This window comes from Oncorhynchus nerka, linkage group LG12, assembly GCF_034236695.1.
Source record: "Oncorhynchus nerka isolate Pitt River linkage group LG12, Oner_Uvic_2.0, whole genome shotgun sequence".
Lineage (NCBI taxonomy): Eukaryota > Metazoa > Chordata > Actinopteri > Salmoniformes > Salmonidae > Oncorhynchus > Oncorhynchus nerka.
Genome location: NC_088407.1, coordinates 12,533,882 through 12,545,569, shown reverse-complemented (window position 1 = coordinate 12,545,569; position 11,688 = coordinate 12,533,882). Strand labels below are relative to the sequence as shown.

Genomic DNA, 11,688 nt, shown 5'->3' with positions numbered 1-11,688 from the left:
GGCAGACATGCATTTAACCAAATCCCTTCTTAAAATTGAACTGCAACTTTTCTCGAAATATTGCCCCTTTTTTCTCGAAATATTGCCCCTTTATTCTCCAAGATATTGCCCCTATTCTCCAAATATTGCCCCTTTATTTTCGAAATATTGCCCCTTTATTCTCCAAATATTGCCCCTTTATTCTCCAAATATTGCCCCTTTATTCTCCAAATATTGCCCCTTTATTCTCCAAATATTGCCCCTTTATTCTCCAAATATTGCCCCTTTATTCTCCAAATATTGCCCCTTTATTTTCGAAATATTGCCCCTTTATTCTCCAAATATTGCCCCTTTATTCTCCAAATATTGCCCCTTTATTCTCCAAATATTGCCCCTTTATTCTTGAAATATTGCCACTTTTTTTAAAGTACTAGCATGCAAAAAATAATAATCCAAGTACCACCACCCCTTGCAGTTTTTTTTCCTTTTCGTCTTCACTTGAACTCTTCACTAAAAATCTTCTGTAAAAATCCAAATCCTCTCCGATCCTACTTCCATGTTCTGGTCAAATACTTTTTTGAAACTGGTTCTAATGGGTGATGAACCTGGAAACGCACAACAGCGGGATGAGGGTTTCTATTGTATAAGGCAGCCTACAAACTAGTAGTAAAGGGAAACGATGACTGTGTAGAGAAAACAGTGGCAGGGTTGAGCGGATTACTTTAACAATTAAATCTGTTGTTGATTACAGTTGTATGAAAAACAAAGTAATCAGTAACAATCCTTTGGCTTCCTCAAAATGAGTAACGTAATCCAATTACTTTTGGAATACTTTCACTTCTAACACCGAGGCATTAAAAGACACTAATTATTTCATTTAGTAACATGACTATTTCCTATTTAGGGACTAGCGTTAAAGCATACAGATCCTATAGTTTACATGTTCCGTATTCTGTGTGTGATAGCATACACAGGCTACTTCCTAACGTTTTCAGTTGGTAGCACAAGCCTATGATTTGATTGCACCCAAATGTTGTTGCGAGGTCAGGTTATATGATTTATTTTTTATTTTTTTAATCTACAGTGCCTTCAGAAAGTATTCACACCCCTTGACTTTAAAAAAAACTTTTAGTTATGTTAATAAGCACCACTGTGCTTCAACACCTGCATTGCTTGCTGTTTGGGGTGTTAGGCTGGGTTTCTGTATAGCACTTTGAGATATCAGCTGATGTACGAAGGGCTTTGTAAATACGTTTGATTGGATGTTACAGCCTGAATTGAAATGGGTTCAATGCTTTCCCTACACACACTACCCCATAATGTCAAAGTGGAATTATGTTTTTCAAAATGTAATTTACATTTAATATTTTTTTTTAACTGAAATGTCTTTCGTCAATAAGTATACATGTTTTTATTATTATTATATTACTAAATACTGTAAGACCAAGAGTAAAAATGTGCGAAACGAGTTACATGATAAGTTGCATGGACTCACTCTGTGTGCAATAATAGTGTTTTAACGTGATTTTTGAATGGCTACCTCATCTCTGTAGCCCACACATACACTTATCTATAACGTCCCTCAGTCAAGCAGTGAATTTCAAACACAAATTCGACCACAAAGACCAGGAAGGTTTTCCAATGCCTCGCAAAGAAGGGCATCCATTGGTAGATGGGTAAAAAAAAACAGACAATGAAAGTCCCTTTGAGCATGGTGAAAGGTATTAATTACACTTTGGATGGTGTATCAATACAACCAGGGAGACCGAGGTTAACTCCGCTTGCTGATTGTTCCCGGGGAGACCGAGGTTAACTCCGCTTGCTGATTGTTCCCAGGGAGACCGAGGTTAACTCCGCTTGCTGATTGTTCCCAGGGAGACCGAGGTTAACTCCGCTTGCTGATTGTTCCCAGGGAGACCGAGGTTAACTCCGCTTGCTGATTGTTCCCAGGGAGACCGAGGTTAACTCCGCTTGCTGATTGTTCCCGGGGAGACCGAGGTTATCTCCGCTTGCTGATTGTTCCCGGGGAGACCGGGGTTAACTCCTCTTGCTGATTGTTCCCGGGGAGACCGAGGTTAACTCCGCTTGCTGATTGTTCCCGGGGAGACCGAGGTTAACTCCGCTTGCTGATTGTTCCCGGGGAGACCGAGGTTAACTCCGCTTGCTGATTGTTCCCGGGGAGACCGAGGTTAACTCCGCTTGCTGATTGTTCCCGGGGAGACCGAGGTTAACTCCGCTTGCTGATTGTTCCCGGGGAGACCGAGGTTAACTCCGCTTGCTGATTGTTCCCGGGGAGACCGAGGTTAACTCCGCTTGCTGATTGTTCCCAGGGAGACTGAGGTTAACTCCGCTTGCTGATTGTTCCCAGGGAGACCGAGGTTAACTCCGCTTGCTGATTGTTCCCGGGGAGACCGAGGTTAACTCCGCTTGCTGATTGTTCCCGGGGAGACCGAGGTTAACTCCGCTTGCTGATTGTTCCCGGGAGACCGAGGTTAACTCCGCTTGCTGATTGTTCCCAGGAGACCGAGGTTAACTCCGCTTGCTGATTGTTCCCGGGGAGACCGAGGTTAACTCCGCTTGCTGATTGTTCCCAGGGAGACCGAGGTTAACTCCGCTTGCTGATTGTTCCCAGGGAGACCGAGGTTAACTCCGCTTGCTGATTGTTCCCGGGGAGACCGAGGTTAACTCCGCTTGCTGATTGTTCCCAGGGAGACCGAGGTTAACTCCGCTTGCTGATTGTTCCCAGGGAGACCGAGGTTAACTCCGCTTGCTGATTGTTCCCAGGGAGACCGAGGTTAACTCCGCTTGCTGATTGTTCCCAGGGAGACCGAGGTTAACTCCGCTTGCTGATTGTTCCCGGGGAGACCGAGGTTAACTCCGCTTGCTGATTGTTCCCGGGGAGACCGAGGTTAACTCCACTCATTATTATTATTATTATTAAGCGATAAATGTAAACCCTACACGGAAATGTACATAGGAGAAACTACCATGTGGGTAAATTACATATAATAATTAAGAATATATTTGTTATTTTTGTACCCTTTTCTCTTTATAAAAAAAAATATATATATTTTGAATTATAAGAAATGAAGACGTTCCTAATTAAACAATGTTATTTTGTGTGTCTGAGTGTGAATGTGTTTATAGTGGAGTTTCACAATGGGAGACAAAAGCAGTAAGGGAGAACCTTGCCTGCCAGATCTGTTGATTGGACTGTTGAAGGTCATGGCAGATAAATAGGGTAGGGACATTCTGGAACAGGTAGCGTTCCAGCACAAAGCATCAGAATTTCCTTTAAAAAGGTACATTGAGTCACCACTGCCTATTGATATTAGATGAAGACAAGTAATCCAAAAATATATATATAATTTAAGTAATCCGGGTTGATTAGTTACTTTATTTTTGTAATTTGGATTAACTATTCCCCGTTACCTGTAATCTGTTACTACCCAACCCTGAACAATGGTTATCATAATTTTTTTTAATTTTTATTTTATTTAACCAGGCAAGTCAGTTAAGAACAAATTCTTATTTTCAATGACGGCCTAGGAACAGTGGGTTAACTGCCTGTTCAGGGGCAGAACAACAGATTTGTACCTTGTCAGCTCGGGGGTTTGAACTTGCAACCTTCCGGTTACTAGTCCAACGCTCTAACCACTAGGCTACCCTGCCGCCCCAAATACAGGATGATCTGGGATAATACATTCTTCATCAGGAGTCGACTGTATATCATTATTCAATACAAGATCAAATCAATACCATTAATAAGATGCATTGTCAACATTTATTATAAATACACTAGGACAAATGGATGAAGATTTTTTGACATACATTTTTTTTTTTTTAGGTATCAATAACATCAGTCAGATAATTCTCTCCACCCTGAGAGACATTCCAAAACAATGAAAACATCAACAGACTTTAGACAGGATCGGCAGGTAGCCTAGCTGTTAAGGGGGTTGGACCAGTAACCGAAAGGTCGCTGGTTCAAATCCCAGAGCCAACAAGGTGAAAAATCTGTTGAAATGCCCTTTGAGCAAGGCACTTAACCCTAATTGCTCCTGTAAGTCGTTCTGCATAAGAGCGTCTGCTAAATGACTAACATGTAATAGCAGAAGGGTCTACTACAAAGCAGAATCAAGGATTTAGCTATTGATCTTTGATAAGCAACCAGAAATAACTGGTTCATGGTTCACAGAAATTCTGGTTCATTTTAGAAAAAAATCTAAATTTGTGTTTTTTTTTGTTTGTTGAATCAATTAGACCATGCCCATTTCAAGATCTGTCTAAAAAAAATATATATTTTTAAATGATAGAATATTTAGGCATGTTAGCTGGTGAACTCCTGCTTTGTAGTACATCCCTCAGATCTGTGAGATTCCCATAATACTGGGATGCTACTCTTAGAACCTCATCGTTCAAATTAAACTTTATTCGTATAAAACGTTTCACAAAAGGTAAATCCATCACACATTCATTTATTTGAAAAACCACAGCGTCAATAATCCAGAGTTGCTTTGTTTTTCTAAGTGTCCACATCCTGCCTTTTAAATTCCCATCTGCTAACCCGCATATCCTCTTTGTCCTAACTAGATTTTAATCCTAATTTTCGTTGTTCTTGTTTTCATCCCGTTTTCTTTCTTTGTGGACGTTATTCACATGCTTCAGCAGATGAGCCTTACGAATGAATCTTTTACCACAGACTGAGCAGCCATGTTGTTTCTCTCCTGTGTGAGTCTGTCTGTGCCTACTTAGGTCCCCCTTCTGATTGAAACTTTTCCCACAGTCACCACAGCTAAAAGGTTTCTCGCCTGTGTGAGTCAGTTTGTGTCTCCTTAGGTCCCCTTTCTGTCTGAAGTTTTTCCCGCAGTCATCACAGCTAAATGGTTTATCATCTGTGTGAGTCAGTTTGTGCCTTCCTAGGTCCCCTTTCTGACTAAAGCTTTTTCCACAGACACCACAGCTAAATGGTTTCTCTCTTGTGTGAATCAGTTTATGCCTGGTTAGGTTATTCTTGAGACTGAAGCTTTTCCCACAGTCACCACAGCTAAATGGTTTCTCTCCTGTGTGAATCAGTTTATGCCTGGTTAGATTATTCTTGAGATTGAAGCTTTTCTCACAGTCACCACAGCTAAATGGTTTCTCCCCAGTGTGAGTCAGTTCATATAGATTTAGGGCGCCCTTGTGACTGAAGCTTTTCTCACAGTCACCACGGCTTAAAGATTTCTCTCCTTGGTGAATCCTCATGTGCTTGGGCAGAACTCCTTTGTATTTGAAGATCTTTCCACAAACAGGGCAGGTGCTGGGTTTACCACCGTGACAGAGTCGGACATGGGCCTTCAGTTTACAGGTGGAGTTGTAGTGTTTATTGCAGAAGCGGCATTCACTGAGTCTCTTCTTGGTGAGAGTCACATGCCTCTGCAGGTCAGCATTCAGAGCAAATGTTTTACCACAGTCATGGCAGTGGTGAGTTCTTCTAGACGTGGTGCCGAGTTTGGAACAGTGTTCTTCCAATGGTGGACTGGGATCCAATGGTGGGCTGGGAACCAATGGTGGGCTGGGATCCAATGGTGGGCTGGGACCCAATGGTGGGCTGGGACCCAATGGTGACCTGCTGTCAAGTCCTACTGGGTTGCTGATTACGGCTGAGCTGCGTCTGGAGGCATTGCTTTGATTATCTGGAGGGTCACAGGGAATGTAGAGACCCTTTAGGTGGGTCACAGTGCCAAAAGGTTTGAGATCCACTGGTTTAGAGTCACTCTCTCTGTTTTCCTCAGTCTTGGTTTGAGGAAGAGTCAAGGACCAAAGTGGGTCCTCCAGATCACATTCACTTTTCACACAGGGAGGAGTGAAATCTAAATCTATGATATCAGGCTCCAGACCTTGAAGCTGCTCTTCCTCCTGACTGGTCCTGACTTCCTCCTGTTCCTCTTTAATCTGTTTGGTCTCTGGGTCCTCCTGCTCCAGACTGGGGCTCCACTCCTGCTCACAGTGCTGCTGCTCAGGGGGAACCTCCTCTTCAGAGACAGAGAGCTGCAGGGAGTCTGGAGGGAAGGAGAGAAAGAGCAGAGGTTACCTATATCAGAGAGGAAGAAGAGAAGCGAGAGGGTTTACTCCGCACAACATCTTTCCACGTTAAGCAGATCATTAATTATTACTGAGTGGCTGCAGGATCTTTTCCAGATCTCTTCCAGCATCATCGCCTCCTACTGTACTGGAGTGGCCCCGCCTGTCTTAGCTTAAACATTTTAAATTTACCAAAATATAATGCCCACGTGCAACAATGCCCCAAATTGCACCATTCTCAGTATCTCTGCCTATACAAACTTTAGAGTCAATTTGAACCCTTAAGCCAGTTAAATCAGGACTACGTGAACTATAATTCTAAATCAATATTTGAAACCTAGAATCTATTTTTAAATTTCTCAATAAAATTGAAGAGAATAAGATACTTCTTTTTTTATAAGGACTACGTGAACTATAATTCTAAATCAATATTTGAAACCTAGAATCTATTTTTAAATTTCTCAATAAAATTGAAGAGAATAAGATACTTCTTTTTTTATAATCCTTTTTAAAATTAAATTCAAATCACTTCTTGGTTTTCATGACAATGTTTTTCTCCTAAAGATTAAAAACAACTTAATTAATGAAATGATGATCAGTTAGTTAACAGTTTATCAATAAAATACAGTGGTGTAAAGTAGAGGTCGACCGATTAATCGGAATGGCTGATTAATTAGGGACGATTTCAAGTTTTCATGACAATCGGTAATCGGTATTTTTGGACACCGATTTGCAGAATTAACATTTACATTTACATTTAAGTCATTTAAATGTTAATTAATTAAAAAAGTATTGTTATTTTAAAAAAGTACACCTTTATTTAACTAGGCAAGTCAGTTAAAAACACATTCTTATTTTCAATGACGGCCTTGGAACGGTGGGTTAACTGCCTTGTTCAGGGGCAGAACGACAGATTTTTACCTTGTCAGCTCGGGGATTCGTTTTTGCAACCTTCCGGTTACTAGTCCAACGCTCTAACCACCTGCCTTACATTGCACTCCACAAGGAGCCTGCATGGCAGGCTAATTACCTGTTACGTGACGGCAGCAAGAAGCCAGGGTAAGTTGCTAGCTAGCATTAAACTTATCTTATAAAAAACGACGGCAGCAAGAAGCCAGGGTAAGTTGCTAGCTAGCATTAAACTTATCTTATAAAAAAACAATCAATCTTAACATAAATTACGGTCCGTGCAAGCAGTCAGGGTATATGCAGCAGTTTGGGCCGCCTGGCTCGTTGAAAACTGTGTGAAGACCATTTATTCCTAACAAAGGCCGTAATTAATTTCCCAGAATTGTACATAATTATGACATAACATTGAAGGTTGTACAATGTAACAGCAATATTTAGACTTAGGGTTGCCACCCGTTTGATAAAATACGTAACGGTTCAGTATTTCACTGAAAGAATAAAGTTTTTTTTCTTTGAAATGATAGTTTCCAGATTCGACCATATCAATGACCAAAGGCTTGTATTTCTGTGTGTTATTATGTTATAATTAGCGAAATGCTTGTGCTTCTAGTTCCAACAATGCAGTAATAACCAACGAGTAATCTAACCTAACAATTCCACAACTACTACCTTATACACACAAGTGTAAAGGGATAAAGAATATGCACATAAAGATATATGAATGAGTGATGGTACAGAACGGCATAGGCAAGATGCAGTAGATGGTATCGAGTACAGTATATACATATAAGATGAGTAATGTAGGGTATATAAACATAAAGTGGCATAGTTTAAAGTGGCTAGTGATACATGTATTACATAAAGATGGCAAGATGCAGTCAATGATATAGAGTACAGTATATACATATACATATGAGATGAGTCATGTAGGGTATGTAAACATTATATTAAGTGGCATTGTTTAAAGTGGCTAGTAATACATTTTGACATCAATTTCCATCCATTTCTATTATTAAAGTGGCTGGAGTCATTATGTTGGCAGCAGCCACTCAATGTTAGTGGTGGCTGTGTAACAGTCTGATGGCCTTGAGATAGAAGCTGTTTTTCAGTCTCTCGGTCCCTGCTTTGATGCACCTGTACTGACCTCGCCTTCTGGATGATAGCGGGGTGAATAGGCAGTGGTTCGGGTGGTTGTTGTCCTTGATGATCTTTATGGCCTTCCTGTGACATTGGGTGGTGTAGGTGTCCTGGAGGGCAGGTAGTTTGCCCCCGGTGATGCGTTATGCAGACCTCACTACCCTCTGGAGTGCCTTATGGTTGTGGGCGGAGCAGTTGCTGTACCAGGTGGTGATACAGCCCGACAGGATGCTCTCGATTGTGCATCTGTAAAAGTTTGTGAGTGCTTTTGGTGACAAGCCAAATTTCTTCAGCCTCCTGAGGTTGAAGAGGCGCTGCTGCGCCTTCTTCACAGCTCTGTCTGTGTGGGTGGACCAATTCAGTTTGTCCGTGATGTGTACGCCGAGGAACTTAAAACTTACTACCCTCTCCACTACTGTCCCGTCGATGTGGATAGGGGGGTGCTCCCTCTGCTGTTTCCTGAAGTCCACAATCATCTCCTTTGTTTTGTTGACGTTGAGTGTGAGGTTATTTTCCTGACACCACACTCAGAGGGCCCTCACCTGTAGGCCGTCTCTTCGTTGTTGGTAATCAAGCCTACCACTGTAGTGTCGTCCGCAAACTTGATGATTGAGTTGTGGGGCCCCAGCGTTGAGGATCAGCAGGGTAGAGATGTTGTTACCTACCCTCACCACCTAGAGGCGGCCCGTCAGGAAGTCCAGTACCCAGTTGCACAGGGCGGGTCGGGACCCAGGGTCTCGAGCTTGATGAAGAGCTTGGAGGGTACTATGGTGTTAAATGCTGAGCTGTAGTCGATGAACAGTATTCTCACATAGGTATTCCTCTTGTCCAGATGGGTTAGGGCAGTGTGCAGTGTGGTTGCGATTGCGTGGTCTGTGGACCTCAGTTACCTTAGCTTTTGTGCGTTTGCCAGCAGCTCTTCGCAATGCTTCAAGCATTGCGCTGTTTATGACTTCAAGCCTATCAACTCCCAAGATTAGGCTGATGTAACCGATGTGAAATGGCTAGCTAGTTAGCGGGGTGCGCGCTAAAAGCATTTCAAACGTCACTCGCTCTGAGATTTGGAGTAGTTGTTCCCCTTGCACTGCAAGGGCCACGGCTTTTGTGGAGTGATGGGTAACGATGCTTCGAGGGTGGCTGTTGTCGATGTGTTCCTGGTTCGAGCCCGGGTAGGGGCGAGGAGAGGGACGGAAGCTATACTGTTACACTGGCAATACTAAAGTGCCTATAAGAACATCCAATAGTCAAATGTATATGAAATGCAAATGCTATAGAGAGAACTAGTCCTATAATTCCTATAATAACCTCAACCTAAAACTTCTTACCTGGTAATATTGAAGACTCATGTTAAAAGGAACCACCAGCTTTCATATGTTCTCATGTTCTGAGCAAGGAACTTAAACGTTAGCTTTTTTACATGGCACATATTGCACTTTTCTTTCTTCTCCAACACTTTGTTTTTTCATTATTTAAACCAAATTGAACATGATTTTATTGATGTATTATATTAAGTTAAAATAAAAGTGTTCATTCAGTATTGTTTTAATTGTCATTATTACAAATAAATAAATACATTTAAAAATAAATAATCGCCCAATTAATCGGTATCGGCTTTTTTTGGTCCTCCAATAATCAGTATCGGCATTGAAAAATCATAATCGGTCGTCGACCTCTAGTGTAAAGTACTTAAGAAAAATACTGTAAAATACTACTTAAGTCATTTTTGGGGGGTAAGTATTTATATTTTTGACAACTTTTACTTTTTACATCCCTAAAGAAAATAATGTTATTTCTACTGCAAACATTTCCCCGACACCCAAAATGACTCGTTACATTTTGAATGTTTAGCAGAACAGGAAAATGGTCCAAAGCTCATGGAGAAAATCCCTGGTCATCCCAACAACATCTGATCTGGCGGACTCACTAAACACACATGCTTTGTTTGTAAATTATGTTGGGAGTGTGGCCCGGGCTATCCTTTTGATACTTAAGTATATTTTAGCAATTACATTTCCTTGTGATACTTAAGACAAGTGTATTTAAAACCAAATAATTTTAGACTTTAACTCAAGTAGTATTTTACTGGGTGACTTTTACTTGAGTCATTTTCTATTAAGGTATCTTTACTTTTACTCAAGTGTGACAATTGGCTACTTTTTCCACAACTGATAAAACATAGCTATAGTTAGCTATCAGTAGATCTACATACGAACCTATTCCACATAGTTGTGTCTCCGGTGTGATCCGCAGCAGTCGCCGTAGCCGATCATTCTCCTCCTGGTACTCTCCTACCGTTTTCTCAACTGCCCCAAAAATCTCCACAGCAGCCGCCGTTAAACGATCATTTAAAAACACACGCAACAACTGTAGTTTAGACATTTTCAGTCGAATTAGAGTTTGGTAGCCTATTTAGTTCAGTCAGTATGTATTTGTTAACTCCACACAAGGAATGCAAAATGAAAACAAACTCGTATCTAATCCAACTTCCATGTTCTAGTCAAGGAATTTGATAAAGTCCTTTGTACAAGTTGGTGACGAGCCCAGAAAGACACAACAGCGCCGCCAGCTGGATGGGAGTATACAACTGTGCAAGGCAGCCTACAGACCAGTAGGAAAGGAAAACAATAACTACATGTAGACAAACAGAGGTTATCATAAATTATTAATCAGGAGTCGACAGTATATTATTACTCTATACAATATCAAATCAATAATCATGAATGAGCAGCATTAGGTCAGAATTGATGAGAAATACTTTTTGACAAATGAAAGGAGTCCTTTTCTGGAATTGTATTTAATATAATGTATAAATGACTACATCCTGACCATTATGCCATCACCTTAAATACATTCCAAATCCAACAATCAGATATTCCTGTTTCTAATGAAGGGAAAAATTATACAGACTTTGTACAGCAGACCACTGAATTTCCTACAATACTCTATGCTGCTTAATCATTACCTCATCATTCAAATCAAACTTGATTTACATACAATGTTTTACGACAGTAAATCCATCAGAGATCTATTTACCAGTTTATGCATGGTAAGATTCTGCTTGAGTCTGAAACTTATCCCGTGTCAGTCTTTATATGTGCAATTAGGTGCTCCTTGCGAATGAAGCCTTTACCGCAGTCACCACAGCTAAATGGTTTCTCTCCTGTGTGAGTCAGTATGTGTCTCCTTAGGTCCCCTTTCTGATTGAAGCTTTTAAAAGAACAAATGACAGCTGAAGGTTTTCTGTCCTCTGTGAATGCATATGCAGTATGTCTGGTTAGTTGCTCCTTGAGTTTGAAGTTTTTCTCACATTCACCACATTTAAATATGTTCCCTCCTGTGTGAATCCTCATGTGCCTGGACAGATTTCCTTTTTGTTTGTCACAAGAGGTGCAAGTGCAGGGTTCCCCCATTGGTGTGTTTGAATCCAATGGTGGGCAGCTGTCAAGTCCAACTGTGTTACTACTTATACGGCTGAGCTGTGGCTGTAGGCATTTGTTTTGATTGTCTGGAGGGTCAGAGGGAATTTCAAAACCCCTTAGGTGGGTCACAGTGCCAAAAGGTTTGAGATCTGTTGGTTTAGAGTCACTCCCTCTGTTC

The 11,688-nt window shown here is 41.1% G+C and overlaps 1 protein-coding gene across 1 annotated transcript; it reads right to left on the bottom strand.

Annotated features, from left to right (window-relative positions):
- Window positions 1-3,744: 3,744 nt before the first annotated feature.
- LOC115137863 (gastrula zinc finger protein XlCGF57.1-like) lies at window positions 3,745-10,580 on the bottom strand. Its single transcript, XM_029674141.2, has 2 exons — window positions 10,305-10,580; window positions 3,745-6,023 (listed from the first exon to the last, which is right to left on the bottom strand). The coding sequence occupies exons 1-2, from the start codon at window positions 10,468-10,470 to the stop codon at window positions 4,582-4,584; spliced, it is 1,608 nt and encodes a 535-aa protein (XP_029530001.1). The 5' UTR covers window positions 10,471-10,580; the 3' UTR covers window positions 3,745-4,581.
- Window positions 10,581-11,688: the final 1,108 nt, after the last annotated feature.

What these genes read in the sequence shown, in the direction of transcription:
- LOC115137863 (XM_029674141.2), bottom strand. Translation starts at nt 10,470, where the DNA reads ATGTCTAAACTACAGTTGTTGCGTGTGTTTTTAAATGATCGTTTAACG. An exon ending in GACACAACTATGTGGAATAG is followed by an intron (nt 6,024 to 10,304) that starts GTTCGTATGTAG and finishes CCTTCCCTCCAG; the next exon opens with ACTCCCTGCAGCTCTCTGTC.